Genomic DNA, 19,964 nt, shown 5'->3' with positions numbered 1-19,964 from the left:
AGGTTCCTTTGTCAATGTGTGTATTGATTTTTATAAAGCACCCTTCAGCCATATCAAGCTGAACATCAAACACCAAAAATAATTAGACACGAGAGAGAGATTTTAAGTCTGTTCTTAAAAATAGTAAGACAATCACAGGAATAAGTATCTTACTGGAGTACAATCCAGACCTGATCCTGCAAAGGGCTGAGTGTTCTAGCTCTCTGTGGAGTCCAAAGGAATTGTATACCCAATATCCTGAGGGACCGGGGCTCCACCAGCTTGAAGCAAGAGAGCGGGGAAAAAACCTCTAACTGGGAATCACCCAGGGTGCAGATGGTATAATTAAGGTTAAGTATCAGATCCAGAATGTAAGGGCCAAGTGAAAACATAAATACTAATCCTGTTGAACAGATACAAGGGGAAATGGCAAGAAAGAGCTCATTCTGATGGGCGGTTGGATGTGTCCTGTTTATAGCTATGGCAGTTGTATTGTGGAAACACCCCCACCACCACCACCACCACCACCACTTTTCTCTGATCCAGGGATTTTTGGAAAACTTTGGGGGGTGGCCATTTTGTGCCTAGGGGTTTTTATTCTGTCACTTGTTTCTGGATGGTTTGAGTTGACATTTCCTGAGGCAGCCAAGGTAATTGTGCGTCCACCAGTATGTTTTCATTGGCTGGCTTTAATTAAAAAAATTGGTATCCAAGCTGCAGCCTTCTTATCCATATCTGGATTTCTAGTATTCCCAAACCAGTGGTCCCCCAAATCAGGGGTTTTGGCACAGGCCCATCTCCTGTTGGTCCTCTTCCCCCCTACCCCCACCTCCCCAACAGATGTGTGTTCTTACCTTTTAAATTCCTTTCTGTTGCCTTGATTGGATGGTTTGTGTAATCAATGCTAAGGTTGTGGTGCTTGTCACCTTCTTGTTGCTAGTCCACAGAGGCTTGTGAGTCTGGTACAGCCTTGGAGTTATGAAGCCTGGGTTCTTTAGCTCCGGCAGTAAAGGCTCATGCTTGAGGTCCTGCCTTCAATTCCTGCTGACGATAACCTATCCAGGGGCATCATATTACATGTGTTATTGGGGCAGCTTACCATTCTTCAGAGACCCAAATTCCTGTCTCCTCTCCCAAAATCCACATCATATATTTTTAAATGAATGCTAAACTTTTGCATGCTCTCTTTTGAGGTGCATATGCCACAGAAGACATCACACTTGGAGATTTTGTGAACTCCTTTTGTACAAGGGGATGGGGAAGCTAATATCCAAAGTTGAAGAATGAGGTAAACAGAGCATGGTACTGTGGCAGGAGTAGTCAGCACGTGGACCGTGGGCCAAATCTAGACCCCCGGCAGATACTTTTGAACATACAGTGAAATCTTATTTACTTATTATTGTTATTGTTTTTTGTATTCTTCTCTCTGGAGTCTGGACTTTGACAAGAAATTTGGACCTTGACAAAAACTAGTTAATTACCTCTGTACTATGGTATATTTAGCATATGATAATGCAAACAGAAATGTACATAGAGGAAATAATACCCCCTGCCCCAGGTTGGGCAGTTTATTTAAAGTACAGAACCAATTAACAGAGAGCCAGATCCTGTTGTTGTTCCATTAGCTTCAGTTACACAGATTTTAAAGCAGCTGAGAATCTGGCTCACATTGTTTAGGAGGACAGGAGAATTTCCTTGGTATCCCATCCCTCCCCAACAAACGCATGTAAAGAAATCACTGCCTTTACCTAGCCAGCGGGAAGGGGGTTTGAGCCTCAACTACTGGGGTCAATGCTTCATCTGTTGCCACTTGAGTACACGTGTTTTTTTTAGTGGACCTGTGGTACTATTATGCAGTGCAGATTCAACCCACTAGAGGATGTGTGTACATGTACACCCCCCTTACCTCCCCCACACACTTCACAATACTAAACAATAGCCAGTTTAAGAGACTAGAAAAAGGGAAATAAATAACTGATCAACCCCCCTTTTTGTCCGTCCCCCCCCTTTTTAGGAAGGCTTATGATTGAATATAGGTTTGTACCAGATGTTTAAGTGAGATGATGTTGGGCAAGTCACAACCTCTCTGTATCTCAGTTCCCCATTTGCAAAATATGTATAAATATCCACCTCAAGGGAGTGTTGAGAGAATTAATATTTGCAATGTGCTTTGAGATCCTCAAATGAAAAGTTGCTACAAACGTGCAAAGTGTTGTGTATACTTAAACTATACGTTGACTTGATCCTAAAGGAAGAAGAAGGTTCAGTCATTTTGGGATAACTGGCACTAGGTGGGCTGGGCTGGCAACTGCAGCTTCCCCAAAAGCCAGGAGAATTTGCATGCCTCCTCACGTCTGCATCTATATTTATGTAGGTAATCTGTACGTTTTGCAAGAGTGCTTTCAGATGGTGCCGTGAATGTTTTATGAGCCATTAAAACCTGGAGTGTGTCTAAATGAAGTCATGCAGCAGCCACGGGCCTGAGAACATGTGTGCCTCTTCTGGGTTGAAGGAATGATGTCTTAACCACTTCAATTTTTGAGAGACAAGTGGCTACCTCTGAGGTGACTTTACACAGGGGTGTGCCATATCTCCACACCCCCTCCCCCCCATGTTTAATGCAGCAGTGGCATTGCAAGAAAAGTGCCCTGATTTTTTTTTTATATAATTAAATGCATACAGATGAATACACCTGTTAAATTGAAGTTGAATTGTGTGTGCGCACACAAAATAAAAATATATAAGACTGACACAGGTTGATAATTTGTTTTATTTATTTTTTATCGTCCAGAAAGGGAGATATGTAATGGTTATAGAGTTCCTGATCCTCCACAGTTACCAGAGAGGACCAAGATGTGTTCCAGGGGGTGCTTCATAAAAGAGGGACTTCCTAGTCCTGGATTTCTATAGTTACTGTTTACGGCATGGCTCTTGGTGTTTGTCCTCACACTACACAACTGTGCATACCTTCATTGGAAAAACCTGGGCCACAGTGGCGGCCCAAAAGGCAATAGGAGTGATAGGAACACTCTTCTGTAAGTAACTCCTGGAGCACTAAAGGAACTCCACCTTTGTAAAGAATTCCACACAAAAAATTATGTTAAAAGAAATATTAAGATTGCCGAGTCAAACATTCGAGGTAGGAAGTGCCGGAATTAAGGTTGCCTGTGGACTGTCAGGTCTGTTCGATCTTTCTCTGAGGCCTCCAGGACTAGCCACTGTCAGAACCGTGTACTAGATGGATCAATTATCTTGTTCCAGTATGGAAACTTTTTTATGGTCTTGTTTAATAGAAGCCATTTGCAACCAGTGCAAATCTTTGAAAATGTGTATAGTGTCCCACCTTCATGTCTTCGTTTCCACTCAGCATGACTATTGTACCTTCCTTTTTACAGCCTTCCCACATCCCAGCACACACAGAATGCTACTGCTGTTGTTCGTGCACACTTAAAGGAGCACAAACTATATAATCCACATCCTCAAATAGTTCTACTGGCTCCCCATTCATGCTATGTTGCTGGTGCAAAATTGCCCCATTTTTAAACACACCATAGACTTGCTCCAGTCTGCATCATAGAACTTACCTCTTTATATTCCTGTCCCTGCTCATCTAGCCCCAGCTTCCTGTCTGTCCTTTCACAGAATCTCACTGCTACTGGTGCAAGAGCCTTCTCCTCTGCAGTTCCTAGCATCGGGAACAAAATTCCTTCATCTCCATCTTTTCTCAAGTGGCTTCAGATAGCATCTTTATCTCCCTTGAGTACCTCTTTAATTTCTTTCCCCCTCTGCTGTTTATTTTTTGCTCAATAACTGTCATTTAAACCTGCAAAATACTGTAGGATATAATTGGCACAAAAAACGCTCTGCAAAATAATAATATTTTATGAATAAGCATGTATTTGAAGTTCTCATTGGATAGTTTCACATTATAAATCACCTGGAGAGGCATATAACATTGTGATGAGGACATGAATGCAGTCTAATGTCAACATTGGGGACAATAAAAATTAGGGTGGATAGACCAAGGGACAGACTCCTAAGGACCTCACTTCTTTCACATAGTCCTCAATGCTCAAGAGAGCATTTTGGCTTGTGGTGATGGGCCATAGTGCTTCTGCTAGATGAGAGAAACGAGCAAAAGTAGCATTTCTTTCTCTTATGGGGTGGCAAGTGCAATCATGACAGAGATAACATTGCCTTGGGAGACTTTACAGTACTGTTACTTCTAACCAAAGTAATGTACTTATTTTGATCATAGGTGCTACATGAACCGCTGATCGATGAGGACCCAGTTTTCATTGCCACATGCACAGAGCGGGAGCTACGCAAAAGGAAAAAGCGGAAATTCAGCCTGTGGGTTCGGCAGTGCTCATCTACTGGTTTCATCTGTCAGGTAGGTTCTACGTTGGTTGTCTCAGTGCAATTTCTAGCAGTTAGGTGTGTGCACAAGACTCATCAAAATTTCCAGCTTTACTGGCAGTCTCAGCAGAGGCGGAGGATTAAATGGGCTCTGGAGGCTGAACCAGGCCTCTCTGACCCCTGTGGATGGTAGCTCCAGAATGGATTAGAGGCCCGTTTCTAGTACCATCAAAGGAAGCTTGTACTTCCACTACCCATGCTAGACCTGTTCCGTGGCTAAACAGAGGGTTTCCATTTCTGGAACTATCCAGCTGGCTGCCAGCCTTAAATGCATTTTAAAAAAAAAAAAAAAAGCCAAACTGCAGCAATAGGGAATATCTCCATCTCAAAAGATATCTGAGGAATCTCTCCTGTTCTTTAATTAGATCATTTTTTTCCTCCAAGTATAACACTGCATATATCAGACAGTTTAAGTTGTATCCATATATGTAATAGAATTAGTCAAAGTGTAGCATCCTGATGGCCTGCATTCTGTGGCCAGTATATTAGGTTCCCCCTCCTACCCTCCAAGACATAAAATCTGATCTTACCTGAAGAAAACATAAGAGCTTGAGTGTAAGTAAACTTTAAGGCTTCTGGCTGGGTCTGTTATAAAATATTTTGAGCTAGATTTTTTGGAAGAGCCACTTATGTTGGTGCCTAGATGATGGGGGGGGGGGGGGGGGAGGGGGAATGGCCCCTATTGTGAGGGCCGAGCACTTTTGAAAACTCTGGCTGGCGTCACCAATGGTGTAGACTATTTGGATAGCTCTCCAAGAAAGAATTTTATTCTGCAAGACAAGTTAGCTGGAAATAAAGGTCTGCATTTTCAGTGGTGCAATATGTTGGCAAAGGAATTGGGAGAAAACTAGAATCATATACTTCCAGCAGCAGCTTTCTCTGTCACAGCAGGCCCAGGCAAGGGTTCCCTGTCCAGTCCAACCACCCACCCCCGCCATCCTGGTTGGCATGGCTGAAAGGTGGCCAAGCTCCAAAGGCAGGGCTGGGGAGAGACTGGGTGGCAGAGAAGCTGTGGGGGGCACTCAAGCAGGGGAAGTGTGTGTGTTGGGGATGGAAGGGGGGTTGTCTTTTGCCTGTGTTCCCAGGCTCTGAGGGGCCTCATAGAGAGGAGAGAGAGGGAATGGCTCTCCACACATGGAACTACAACTCCCATGGTATTCCTGCGCCATGTGTCAGCAGCTGCATGGGTCCCCAGTGCCCAGGGCTCCTTACGTTGTGTAGCAACCTTGGAAGTTTCCACTCACTGGCTTTTGGAAGGCAACATGCAGTACAGCGGTAGTGTCCTTAGTCTCCAAGGAGAACGCTCCTTCCAGGTTATTATTGAAGAATAATAGGGACAGAGACAGAAGAATAAAGTTCACAGATCTATCCAAAAAACCTGATAAGACAGCAGACATGCCAGGATTTCAGATACGCTGAGCTGTAATTAGATTTTATCCCCTAATCTTCTCCATTAATGCAGTCTTTAAATGGACGAGTCAGTGGAAGCAGAGGACACTCGGCACCTCAGAGGATCAGACCCAGATGCTCTTACAATTATGAAGTTGACATTTATGCCTGACTTGCATCCAAATAACAACCAGAATCTTCTTAACAGCCTTTAGGTCCTTTCCATTGTGACTCATTCATCATTATATTAAAATGACTGGGTGAGAGAGCCCTTAGGAAGGGGTGAGAATGAACATTGAGAAGCATGAACATTCATTACAAAACAGAAAACATACAGGATTTTGCAAATTACAGTAGCAACTACAGACTAAGTACCATGTTCAGCACTGTCACCTAGCTCTCCAACGCATTCACAAAGGCCTTGCAGAAGCCAAACACTTATTTGGTGACTCTCTGCTGTTTTGTGAAGGAGTAAAGCAGTAATTTTCTTAATGTACCAAAAAATGGTTTTTAGCTGTTTCATATAAAGAGATCATAGATCCAGATAAGAGGAAAGTTCCATGTCTCCCTCCCACCACATCACCAAGTCTGCCAACATAAACAAAAGCCTATTGATAGGCAACACTGTTCTACAGCCAAAATGCTTCTGAAATAAATGTAGTCAAACTTTACTAATTCTGGGTCACTGAGAACAAAAATGATGCTTAAAATTGTTGATTGGCTCTAGTTTTCAAGATATGCTATTGGGTCAGTATATGCGACCCTTGACTTGGGAATGGCAGAGGATAAGTGAGTTATAAAGGGAAGGGATCTCAATTTAAACCAGAAATGACTAAAATACATCTTTGACTGGATCTATGAATAAATCTATGACTGGGTTTGGACAGTACTTGCTTTTTAGGCAAAACAATGAATGATTCAATCTGAAGCTGGTACTGCGTCATTCATGATATGAATTGCATCATGTTATTCCTAGAAGTCATGGATGATGCAATCATAACGAAGCTTACATCACTCTGCTGAACAAATTGCCCTATAGCAGCTCTAGAAATCATACAGTGTCATCCTCTCTTATTTGTCAGTGTTTGATTTTGCAAAGGGACACATTTCTGTTTAGCCAAAGTGAGCAGAGATGCCTCGTACTTGTGTGAACAGTGCAGATAACTTCTGCTATGTTTGTGGTGAAGTGACTTTTGCATCACAAAAGCGCAGTATAACCACTATGGTTAAGAGAGCCTATCACCTTTATTTTGGCTGCAAAATTGGAGATCAGGACAAGAGGTGGGCCCCACACATATGCTGCAACAGTTGTGCAACAAATCTTCGCCAGTGGTTGAACAGGAAAAGGAAATCTATGCCTTTTGCAGTGCCAATGATTTGGAGAGAGCCAACAGATCATACCAGCAATTGTTACTTCTGCATGGTGCCTCCAGTTGGGAAAGGTGTGTCAAAGAAGAAAAAGTGGACTGTGCATTATCCAAACATTCCATCAGCTATACGCCCAGTACCCCACGGAGAAGGACTGCCAGTTCCTGATGCACCAGAATCACTCTCCTCCTCTTCCTCATCTGACTCAACTGAAACTTCTGGTCCTGAACCATCAATGTCACAGGACCCACATTTTCTCCCATCCTCCTTCTCTGAACCACACCTCATATCACAAGGTGAACTGAATAACCTTGTCAGGGATTTGGAACTACCCAAGCGTAAGGCAGAGCTGTTGGGCTCCAGACTACTGCAGTGGAATCTCCTGGCGGTGATGTTAGGGTTTCCATGTTCCGTGACCATCAAAAGGATCTTGTCCCATTCTTCTTCATGGAAGGTGATCTTGTAGCCTGCAACATCGATGGTGTGATGGCAGCCTTCAACATCGTTCACAATCCAGATGAGTGGAAACTGTTCATTAATTCATCGAAGAGGAGTCTTAAAGCTGTTTTACTGCATAATGGCAATGTTTTCCATCAATTCCAGTTGGTCATGCAGTCCATATGAAGGAAACCTATGACAACATGAAACAACTTTTGAGGTGCATAAACTATGACCAACATCAGTGGCAGCTTTGTGGCGATTTGAAGGTTGTTGCTCTCTTGCTTGGTCTGCAGACTGGATACACAAAGTACTGCTGTTTTCTCTGCGAATGGGATAGTCGTGCAAGAGATTCCCACTACATCAAGAAAGATTGGCCACTCCAACAGTCATTGGAGCCTGGGAGGAAAAGTGTTCAGCATCCACCACTTGTTGAATCAAGGAAGATTTTGTTACCACCCTTACACATCAAGCTGGGTCTGATGAAGAACTTTGTCAAGGCCATTGACAAAACACAAGCAGCTTTCAAGGACCTCTGTGGAAAATTTCCAAGGTTAAGTGAAGCTAAGATAAAGGAAGGTGTCTTTGTTGGTCCTCCGATTCGTGAACAACTTCGAGATGATGCATTTGACCATGCACTGCGTGGCAAGGAAAAGACTGCATGGAAAGCCTTCCAGTTAGTGGCAATAAATTTTCTCGGAAACAACAAGGCAGACAACTACAGGTTGTTGGTGGAAAACCTCCTCAAGGCATACAAAAGTCTTGGTTGCAACATGTCACTAAAGATGCACTTTTTGCACTCTCCTCTAGATTTTTTTTTCCACCGAACTGCAGAGAAGTGAATGACAAGCACGGTGAGTGATTTCACCAGGACATTGCAACAATGGAGAAACGCTGTCAGGGCAAATGGAGCCCATCAATGCTTGCAGACTATTGCTGGACCGTGACAAGAGATGCTCCATTTAATGAATACAAGAGACAAGCCAAGAAGCGCCGAGTTGACACTGAAGAGGACTAAACTATGTACATAATAGTTTTTTGCCTTTTGTCTCATAATAAATTGTATTTATATAACCCTTTTGCTGATTTTTAAAGTGTTACATAAACAGGACAGGTGAAATATCATATAAAGCAACCATAAACACGTGAAAAGACCTAGGTTTACAATTTGATTAAATCTACACAATATACATAGACATAAAATGTAAAAACTTAAATATCTTAGAAACAGTAGCCAATCAGTTGTTTTAATTGTCATATTTGAATTCAGCACATCAAAATACATAATAAATAGCACATTTTATCTCTGAAGCAGACAACTTGTCAAAAATTGTAGACCAGTGTAATTAATGGGTGACCAAGCTTCCTCCTGTGTATTCTCAAAAAAGAAGCTCCCATATGCAGGCAAATGCAGCACAAATTCCTGTAACAACAAGGGGCCAAATTTCACCCTGACACACACATGTATAGTGATCTCAGTGGGAACAATGGTCACTTGCTTGTGGGCAGAATTTGCCACTATATGTTTTGTATATAAGGAAATTTAATGTAATTCAACTAATTGGGCCACTGTAGGCAGAAGAGGACTGAGCTACAAACAGGTCAACTTGCTCACATTTGTTTTTTGTAGTTATTCACTGAATCATTTCTGTGAACAATTCTTGGTGTGTAGCTCACCGATGAGTTTGTTGCTAGCATTCAGTATTTGACATTTGAGCTGTTCAGAATGATCATGTGGTTTTGGTCTGCTCCCTGATTGGATGAGCAGAACTCTGAATCAGATGTTGGTGTAAACAAATATTCATGTTTACAGGTTCAGCATTCATTCTCTATGAATATTCTGCAATATGCGTTCATAGTTTGCTGTCAGGGTAATATTCCTGCCAGCAAACTAATTCATTAGAAACTTCATGGAACATAAAAAGATGCTAAAGCACACTTGAGGCGCATTCATTTATAGGTTACAGTATTGGCTCAGCTCTCTCTCCTGTGTTATGAATAACTTGATTCCAGAGTTGGAAATTCAGGTCCTTGCTTTGGGATGAATTTCCATTTTGTATCACATCTGCCTCAGAACTTCCTAAACAAAGCACCACCTCTTGGTTACTAATGTCTTCCTTATGTAGCTTAGCCACTCAACTAAAACAAGTAAGGATATGAGCTAAGCATAGGCAAACTCAGTTTGGATAAAATAAATCTACATGTACAGTTGCCCAGAACTCAAATGAAAGCTTGCTGGAGATTCAAAATTTCTCTCTCATTTTCTTTCCACTTCCCTATCCCCATTTTTCATTCTACCTGTGTTATGAATATTCTATATAGAGTGCTAAAAGCAATGTTTAGTGCTCTTGTATTTTCTTCCATTAGAGTTGCTATATGGGGAAAAAAGGGCTACTCTTTTTTTGCTTTAAACATGCAGCGGCCATACAGAATTGCAATGACTGCACAGCCTCCAATCTGATTATCCTTTTAACATTCTCCCATCATTAATATCAAGGCATTTAGCCTATTTAGGTAAGTGAGGCAGAATAGTTCTGTTCTTTACAAAATTAACTCATTTGATAGCTAGCTGCAAAGGAAAGTTGGGTCTTTTGGTTAGTGTGTGAGAGGCAGGAGCTCTGGGTTTATGCTTGGCCAAGCGGTGTCACTTTCGGCATCTCACTTAAACTCTTCGCCTTAGTTTCTCCATCTGTAAAACCAGGATTACAGTCTGGAATATTTGGGGCCATCTAGGATATCCTGGCTGCCCCTGTACTGCATTCCAGGGCAACTCCCTTCATGATAACTGAAGCCCTACAGTGCAGGTTCTTCTGCACCTAAAACTGAAAGAGAATCTATCAGCAGTACACGGCTGATGACGCCGAGATACATAGTTCAGAGTGGTGTGTGCACACTAGTTAGTTTCTTACATTGTTGACTTTTCCCTCACAGTTGCTGCAGATAAATGAATGTTTTGTAAAGTGCATGGAGAGCACAGGTGGAAAGCACTTGAAGTGTGAATTATTAGTAGCACTATTACAGGCATTGCAGATTGGATTTGCCTTCTCTAGGGAATGCCAAATTTACAGAAGTAACACCAAGGTCGGGTTTGAACTTGGGCCTGCTGTCTGTCCTACAAGCTGAGCCAGCAGGCTGTCTTTCCAATATATTTCCCTATGCATTTATTGCTGTTGAGATGCTTTTCAAGTCAAGACTTCAATACTTTAAGTGCAGTTTTCTGGCTACAGTCCTGTGGTGGAAGGGTTTTCTTCTTTTTGAGAGTATTTGCTGACACTGTTTAAATCAAAACCCTAGATATGCCTTTTGATTTCACTCTCTTGATTTCTCCCTCGCCAACACTCTGGGATGCTTTACTTAACAGATCTGTGTAAATGTAAGTGATTAATAGGTCACTTATTAGTGCTAACTACACCCTCATTGGCTCACTGCAGCCTGTTGGAACTACCCAACAGAGCTATATCTAGGCATTTTAGCACCCTGGGCAAGTGGCGCAAGCATCTTTGCACCCCTTGTGGGGTGTTTTAGATAAGGAGTTAGAATATTAGAGAAATGATAATGCATTTATTTTTGCATATCAATACAGTATGTAGACAAAGCTACTGTATGATGCTCTTAATTGCCACATTACTTTTCACACAATCCTTTAACATCCCTATAGTATCCTCCTCACACCTAAGCGTGGAGACAGAGGAACATATATGGCAATGGTAATCGTGAAATCAGATTATGCTGTGCTTCAGCATGAGAGTGCCAATGCCGTGGTTACAGTGACTGGATGGACATATCGCTGAGGTGAAGGCCCCAGTCCATAAAGGGTACCAGGAACAGCTGGTTGGGTCACAGCCCAGAATGCTACAAGCACAGGTCACAGTAGACGTGCTGCTTCACCAGTGTATATCTTACCAGCAGCCCCAATCCAGATCTGCAATCAATGCAGTAAATGGCCTGTATTATTGTCTGTCTGGATACAACTGAAAATTGTCCCTAGCCCAAAATTAGAGACCTTTTAAAAGAGAAGCCAAGTTGTGTTTGGCATCTGGGCCCATTGTGCCGTGAAGGTGCCAGTTCCCTGATGTGTGAGTGCACCTTGCTGGCAAGATACTGGAGCATTATAACAATGGATCAGAGGGAGGCTCCTTATTCTGCTCCGTAATAAGGATTGGCTCAGGTGGGGGAAGCAACAAGTAAGGGTAGGTCACAGTAACAGGAAAACACTCCTAAAGCAGAGAGCAGGATGTGTTTTATCCCTACTGACTAGTGACTAAAAAGGCATGTTTTACTTGTGCAATGTTTACTTCTTTGTTTCTACTGTGGCTTTCACTAGCTGTAAATCACAAGCAACCCAGGACTTCTTAATTTTTCTTCTCCAACCACTTTCTCCTAAGCATGGAAACCGTTCTGTCCCCCTGCCCCCTTTTTTCCCAACGGGGCAGGTGGCTCATCCCATCAGGGTAACTGTTACCCCCTCTGCCACTATCTGGCAGTACCTCAACCCTGGGCTGAACCCTGACTCCTACCCCAAATTTTGCTCCTCAGCCCCTCTCCTGTCCCTGCTTCCTGCCATTTGACACCCCCCCACCCCACGCAGTCAGTTTCCACCCCCTGCTCAGACCCTGCCCATTCCCCCCTTTAACTTTAATTCCCAGCAAGGGCAGCAGTTTGACCAGATGTTCATGAGCAGTGAGCATGCTCCGTAGGAGCCAAGCTGGCAGTCAGCACCCTGCCACTGCGCCAGGCTCTTAGTGCTGGGGAACCTGCTCCACGATCCAGCAGAGAGGGGGGCCCTGAACACCCTGGGCTCTGGCTGGATGCCACTGGCCCTGATCTTACAAGGGTGGGGGCTGACACCCCCTGTGCCTCTGATCCTGTGTACTGCCCCATTTTTGCACCCCCAGAGGTTCTGTACCCTGGGCAGCTGCTCTGCTCACCCCACCCTAGTTACAGCCCAGCTACCAAAGAATTCAAAACAGAGCTGTTGAAACTTTTTGTTGTGCTAGGACACTTCCTTTTGCTAGATGTCTCAAAGGGGATGACCAAGTACAAATGCCAGCTGAACTTGGCTAGTAACTACTTGAGGGGAGAGGGAAAAGTTAATAAGTAACATTTAGCTCTCCTATAGTACTTTTTCTGTAGATCTCTAAGTGCTTTACCAATGAAGACAAATGTTTTTATTATCCCCATTTTACAGATGGGGAAACTGGGGCATTGATGTTTGTATGATCTTGAGTGAGCCATTTAGAGAGGCAGAGACAGGATGAGGGCCAGAAACCAGGTCTCCTTAGTCCCAAGCTTGTGTTTTATTCACTGGATCATGCAGCCTCCCCTGGGTCACCATACTCCTTCCCCTCTGCCCTGAAACCTTTTCATACACCCAGCACATGTTGGGGGGACCGTGACTTATGTGTGAAGGGGGCAGGGATAGACTTGAGAAACAGCCGCTGTTGACATTTGCAGTGTCTCTTGTAGAAGCTATTGCTAAGCCAGGCTTCCGTATGCACCTGTAGAGTCCTGCTCTGCACTGGTGCCCGGGGGGGCGGGGCTTTACTGGGAGCTAGTGGGCAGCCCATGAAAGCCACAATCTTGTCTCCCCTTCATTACTTCTTCCCTTGCTCTTTTCAGCTGTCACATTTCATCTGAGAATTGTACTCTAGGGTGTTTCAGTTCTGTACAAATGTGGAATATTTACAATGTGCTGTTCACAATAGCTTTACATTTCCCACCAGAGCTTTGTAGATCAACAGATTCACTTATATTTAGCTTCTAGGGAACTTTACAGATCTGTCATAATGTAGCTTCGTCCTGGCTGGATATTTTTGCTCCAGCTTCTAGTGAGACCCTGTGTATGCTTTGCATGAATGATTTACCACAAGTGCTAGGGAGCCTTATTGGCCTATAGTGCTAATGTCTACTCCAAGACCCTAAAGCTGTAGGGGTGGCAGCTCATTTCTCAGTCTTCCTTTCCCCAGTAGCCTTTTAACAGTCTGCATTGTTTTCTCAGCCAAACATATTTGCTTGAGAATTTCTGAGGCCTGGTCTACATGGAAAAAGTTGACCCAGCTACATCACTCACCCTCAGAGGTGTGAAAAATCCATGGAGGAATTCTTCCATTGACCTAGCTCCCACCTCTCGGGGAGGTAGATTACCTAGCCCAAGGGAGAACCCCTCCCCTCAGCGTAGGTAGCAAGCCACTGTAGTGCTTCAATGTGGATGGCTGAAGCTGTGCTCTTGTAGCATTTCAAATGTAAACAAGCTCCTGCTGACAATCAGGGGACTGAATTCTCATTCTCTTGCCACTATGTGAAATGCCTCTCAAATTGTAATGTGTTTTCCAATCACCTCTCATCAGGTGAACCCAGCATTTCCAAAATGGGGTTGGGTTTTTTTTGGAGGTGGCAGGGGAAGGGGGTGTTGGTTTTTGAACTAGATCAGCATATTGCTCTGACATCCGAGGGCTCTGCTATTCCACAATACGCTGATTAATAGTCTATTCTGAGTGCATATGCATTCAAGTTCTATGGGATTAAATCTGTTCCCTGAGTTTGCCATGAGCCATCTGGTTTTTTTTTTTTATTTTTTTTATTTATTATAAATACAGACTTCATTGCTTTCCCATTTCATTTCACTCACTGGCAGAATGTTCACTAGCAAAACTGTTTCATTTTCATTAATGGCCATCTGAAATTTCACTGGTTCCAGATTTATTAAGTCATTTAGTCCCTTGCGTTGGTTCTGCATTTAAGCTCCCATTTTTAACTGCTTTTCAAGGGAAAAAGGAGTCTGAGGAAACATCAAAGATTGAGAGTAAGAAAAAGAATTGTTTACCTCTAGTCCAGAGTCCTCCAACCCAGATAGGTTAGTAATGTAGAAAGGAAACTCATTATTACCATTAACTATTTGTATTGGAGTGCTCCAGTGTGTTAGATTGTAAGTTCTTCAGGGCAAGAACTGTCTCTTATCCTCAGTATACAAGACAAAAAACAAGAACAGAGGTGAAGTGACTTACCTAAAGTCATGCATCCGGTCAATAGCAGAATTGCAACTAGAACCCAGGTCTACTGACATACACCCCTTCCCAGTGGCGTAGTGAGGGTCTGAGTGTAGGGGGAGCAAACAGAAAAAAGGTGCTCCTCCCATTCCCCCCCCCCCCCAGATTAACCCCGGGGCCCAGCTCAGGACTCCTGTGGGCTCCCTGGGGGTGCAGATACCCCCGTCCCCCCACGGTCCTGGGAGAGTCTCTCGTGCCCAGCCTGCTCTGCAGGTGTCCCCTGCCAGTCTGTGCCGCCCGCCCCCACCCGTGGGGTCCTGTCCCCCCCACCCAGGGCTCCAGGCTTCTGCGCTGCACCAGGGCCCCCCCCCCCGTCCAGACAGCATGGCCTGCACCCCTGCCCTGCAGGCCCGGGGAGCCCCTCGCCCGGAAGGGACCCCCCAGTGCAAGGCACTGGACCCCCGCCGCTCACGTTTTGTCCTGCACCGCCGCCTGTCCCCGGCCGATCCCAGCCCCACACCGCGGGTGGATCCCGGCCCCGGCTCCGGGCGGGGAGCGCTTGGCCGCCGAGCCCTGAGCCACCGCAGGAGGTGGCTGCGCCTGCGGCGATGTTGGGGTTGCATGGGGCGCGATGGCCGAGAAGCCGGCCCCCTCTCTCCTCCGGCTACGCCTGCCGCCCCCCATGGCTCCTCCGGCAGTGCTGCCCCCGGCACCAGCCCAGCTGGCGCCGCTTTTGGGAAAAGGGGTGAGGGGAAGTGACTGCTTCCCCTGCACCACGCTAGCTACGCTACTGCCCCTTCCCCTGTCCAGTGCCTCACCCCCTAGATCCTGTTGCCTCCCCAGTCTTGGTATTTCTTTAATTCTTATAGCATCTCACATTAGTTGTAGGTGGGATTTTTCTACAGTATAAGAGGTTGTGGTAAATGCTGCTGTCCAGTCCCGATTCCAACTCTGGCCTATACGATTGGCTCAAACTCTTCATAATATGAAAAACCAGACACTATTTCCAGTGCCCTTAAAAAAATCAGTAGTAAGGGAAACTGGGAAGGTGTACTGAAGAATTTGTCACTTCACTATCACACAAAAATATCAAAGAACAAGCTTCTCTCATTAAGCTATAATTGATTTACCAGTTCTATTTTGAAAGAGGGAGGGGGAAAAAAAAAACATGGGGTGAATTTATATTTCAAGGTTCAAGGTACAGGAGAGTTAACTATCTGTCCATTTGTTAATCATGCAGCTAAAAAAAAAAAGTTAGTTTTCCATCATATTTAAATTCTGTTTAGAGGTTTGTTAGATTTTTTAGCAATGCCTTGTTAGTGTCATTTTTTTAAATAACTGGCAGTTAGAATGCACAAAGCAAGTAGTCTCATTAAATATATTCTCAAGCTCAGTGTTCTTTCAGAAAGAGAGTCCATGAAGTTGGGCAGTTTCATTTGTGCGCATTTTCAATCAGAGAATGCTCCAGCAACTTTTTTCCATAGTCTCCCCAAAGGTTCTCTCAGTTTCAGTTAGCCTTGGTCATTAACAACACTGCATACAGTTCTATAGCATCTTCAACTGAGGATCTCAAAGTGTATTCCAAATGTTAATTAAGCCAGGGTTTAAAAAATAATCCACTCACCAGTGTCAAGTGGGAGGGAAGTTTTCCCAAGCAATTTCTGCAGAATTTAAATTTTAATTGTTTCTAGCTCAGGGCTGGGAAAATAGCCTTCAAAACATGAACCAAGGCAGTGCTCTTTTCCTGAGCCTACACCAAGTTTCAGTGTCTCTGCTGCTGCTCATGGTTTTTCTGAGCAGCAGCAAAGTGAAAGTAATGTGGTTCTTGGTTTTACTGACACTGTTCTCAACCACATGGGCAGCAGTTTCACTGAGAAAAGTCATGCCAGGTTTACTCTGCTCCTGCTTATTAAGGCAGACACTATATCCTCTTCCCTCATGAAGAGCTCTAAGTAGCGGAGACTGGGAGAAAGGAAAAGAAGCAGCGCCTACCCACTACCCAAACATATGTCAGGAGACTCTGGTGGGGGAAGGGAGGAGGAAGACTAGAGAAAGCTCCTTTTCCCTTCCAGCACCTGGGGCCACAATAGCCTCAGAAATAGACACTTAGCAGCTGGTGGGTGCTCCGCAAGATGGAAATGGCTGTTGGACTATAGCCTCTGCAGCAGACTGTGCTATGGAAAACAGCAGTGGTGAATTGCAATGGCAACTGATCCATAGCTACTGAAAAATGTCACACAGTAAAATGAATTTTCCGGAGACCTGAGAAATATCACTTCCGCTGTCTCTATAATAGTGCCTATGCTTTAGGCTAGACTTGCTGCTGGAAAGAGATTACATTATCTTTGTGTGTCAGTTTCCCAGGGGAATGCATGGGTGTAACGTTCTGCTGGGGTACTCAGAGCTGTGAGCCACTGTATTACCTCTCTGCCTCAGCAAGAGTGAGCTTTGCTGGCGATTAGACTGTGGCAGCTCCCTGCCACACTAGTCTGTCTTCCTCCCCAGAAAACTCCTCAAGGCTTTCCTGGCCCAGACCTCACCTGGTAACAATCCGTGAACTCCAGCCTCTGAACTGTTCTTTGTATCTTTGCAATACACAACCCCTGCTGCTGTACATTTGCAGAAGATATTAAGTTTACTGCTCTTTTAAAGAGTCAGTACATTACAGCTTATTAACTTAACTAGGGTATACACAGCCCTGACTTGGTTTAAAATAAAACAAGTGTATTAACAAAAGGACATAAGTTAAATGATACCAAATAGAAGGGATAAAGATAGGAATGGTTACAAACAAACAATAGTAAAAATATACTTTCTAATGGGTGAGACCTAACAAACTACAGACTTTTTCGAGCCTCCTCATCAATCTTCCCTTTCCAGCAATAGCTAATTACTGCTTAGCCAGGATCCCCACAGAGTCCAAGGCCCCGCGCTGTGGGGAGTAGGGGGTGGGGGTGGGGACTGGCAGCCCAGATGTGTCTATCTTTAAGATGCAATACAGGCACTGTATAGTATTTGCATTTGGGGGGGGGGGGGGCTCTGCTGCTGCCTGATAGCTTACACCTCATGGTGTCCAGTTGACCCTTCAGTCAGTAACTCTGGTGTTTGTATCTTTGAGGTTCTACTGTATATGCAAAACAAGTAGAGCATTGTCAGAGGCAACACAATATTTCCGACTAATCTGCTTCAACCGTCACCTGGAGACTAGTCTTGTATTAAAAAAACACCACCACCCTAATTGAGCAGGATATTGAATAGTATAATATATTTAGGCTTCCTTTTAAATATGAAGTTTTTTAAAGACTTTAGGAGCACAAGAAAGACAAAGGAAAGTTATGACAAGTGACATCAAGAATGCTGAGGTGTTCAATGCCTATTTTGTTTTAGTCTTTACTAAAAAGGCTAATGGTGACCAGATCCTTGACACAATATTAACAACAAGGGGGCAGGAACAGAAGCCAGAATAGGGAAATAACAGGTTGAAGATTATTTAGATAAGTTAGATGTATTCAAGTTGGCAGGGCTTGATGAAATTCATCCTAGGGTACTTAAAGAACTAGCTGAAGCAGTCTCAGAACTGCCAGCGATTGTCTTTGAGAACTCATGAAGGACAGGTGAGGTCCCAGGAGAGTGGGGACAGGCAAACATCGTACCTGTTTTTAAAAAGGGGAAGAAAGAGGACTGAGGGAATTATAGATCAGTCACCCTAAGTTCAATACCTGGAAAGATACTGGAACCATTTGTTAAACGATCAATATGTTAGCACCTAGAAGATAAGGAATAGTGGACAGCATAGATTTGCCAAAAAACAACTCACGCCAAACCAACCTAATTTCCTTCTTTTGACAAGGTTACTGGCGTAGCAGATAGGGAGGAAACCAATAGATGTGATGATCTTGATTTTAGTAAGGCTTTTGACACAGTCCCACATAACGTTCTCATAGGCAAACTAGGGAAAGGTGGTCTAGATTGAATTACTATAAAGTGGGTGCACAATTGGTTGAAAGACTATCCTCAAAGAGTAGTCATCACTGGTTCACTGTCAAACTAGAAGGACATATCTAGTGGGGTCCTACAGGGGTCTGTCCTGAGTCCAGTACTATTCAATATTTTCACTGATAACTTGGACAATAGAGTGGAGCGTGTGCTTGTAAAATTTGCAGAGGATACCAGGCCTGGAGCGGCTGCAAACACTTTGGAGGACAGGATCAGAATTCAAAGTCATCTTGACAAATTGAAGAATTAGTCTGAAATCAACAAGATGAAATTCAATAAAGATAAGTGCAAAGTACTACACTTTAGAAGAAAAGATCAAATGCACACATACAAAATGGAGAATAACTAGCTAGGCAGTAGTACTGCTTAAAAAGAGGAGGGGTATAGTGGATCACAAATTTAATATGAGCCAACAATGTGATACAATTGCCAAAAAAAAAAAAAACAATATAATTCTGGGGTGTATTAACACGAGTATTGTAAGTAAGACACAGGAGGTGATTTCTGCTCTATTTGGCACTGGGGAGGCCTCTGCTGGAGTACTGTGTCCAGTTTTAGGTGCCGCACACTAAGAAAAAATGTGGAAAAATTGGACACAGTCCAGAGGAAAGTAACAAAAATGATAAAAGGTTTAGAAAACCTAACCTGTGGAAGAAAGGTTAAAAACCCTGGGTATGTTTAATCTTGAGAAAAGACCACCAAGTAGGGACTTGATAAGTCTTCAGATACACCTCTACCCAGATATAACGTGACCCGATAGATCACGAATTCTGATATAATGTGGTAAAGCAGTGCTCCGGGGGGGGCAGAGCAGCGCACTCCGGTGGATCAAAGCAAGTTCGATATAACATGGTTTCACCTATAATGCGGTAAGATTTTTTTTGGCTCCCGAGGACAGTGTTATATCGAGGTAGAGGTGTATGTTAAGGGCTGTTATAAAGAGGACTGTGATCAATTATACTCCATGTCCACTGAAGGTAGGACAGGAAGTAATGGACTTAATGTGCAGCAAAGGAGATTTAGGTTAGATGTTAGGAAAAACTTTCTGGCTAGAACGATAGTTAAACTCTGGAATAAGCCTCCAAGGACGGTGTGGAATGCCCATCACTGGAGATTTTTTAAGAACACAGTAGTCAAACACCTGTCAATGATGGTTTAGATTTACTTGGTCCTGCCTCAGTGCAGAGGGATGGACTAGATTACCTCTTGAGGTCCCTTCCAGCCCTATATTTCTATGATTTACTGTCTAATTAGATCCAGTCATTAGTATATATTTTATACTACATTGAACTTGTCCATTAATGCATAAGGTATTTGAAAAATACAAAACACCTGATTTCTTGGAGACTTCACACAGTACGTATCCCTCTGGGTCTGTTTCATGATTGA

General features: G+C 43.7%; 1 protein-coding gene across 1 annotated transcript in view; it reads left to right on the top strand.

The window, feature by feature from the left end:
* Positions 1 to 19,964, top strand: part of PGBD5 (piggyBac transposable element derived 5) — a 94,545-nt gene that overhangs the window by 45,661 nt on the left and 28,920 nt on the right. Inside the window, exon 3 of the mRNA XM_054022683.1 lies at positions 4,238 to 4,372. Within this exon, the coding sequence (XP_053878658.1) occupies positions 4,238 to 4,372 (135 nt within the window). The remainder of the gene's footprint in view (positions 1 to 4,237; positions 4,373 to 19,964) is intronic.

This window comes from Malaclemys terrapin, chromosome 3, assembly GCF_027887155.1.
Source record: "Malaclemys terrapin pileata isolate rMalTer1 chromosome 3, rMalTer1.hap1, whole genome shotgun sequence".
Taxonomy (NCBI): domain Eukaryota; kingdom Metazoa; phylum Chordata; order Testudines; family Emydidae; genus Malaclemys; species Malaclemys terrapin.
The sequence above is the reverse complement of the archived record's forward strand: the minus strand, read 5'-3'. Positions and strand labels throughout refer to the sequence as shown.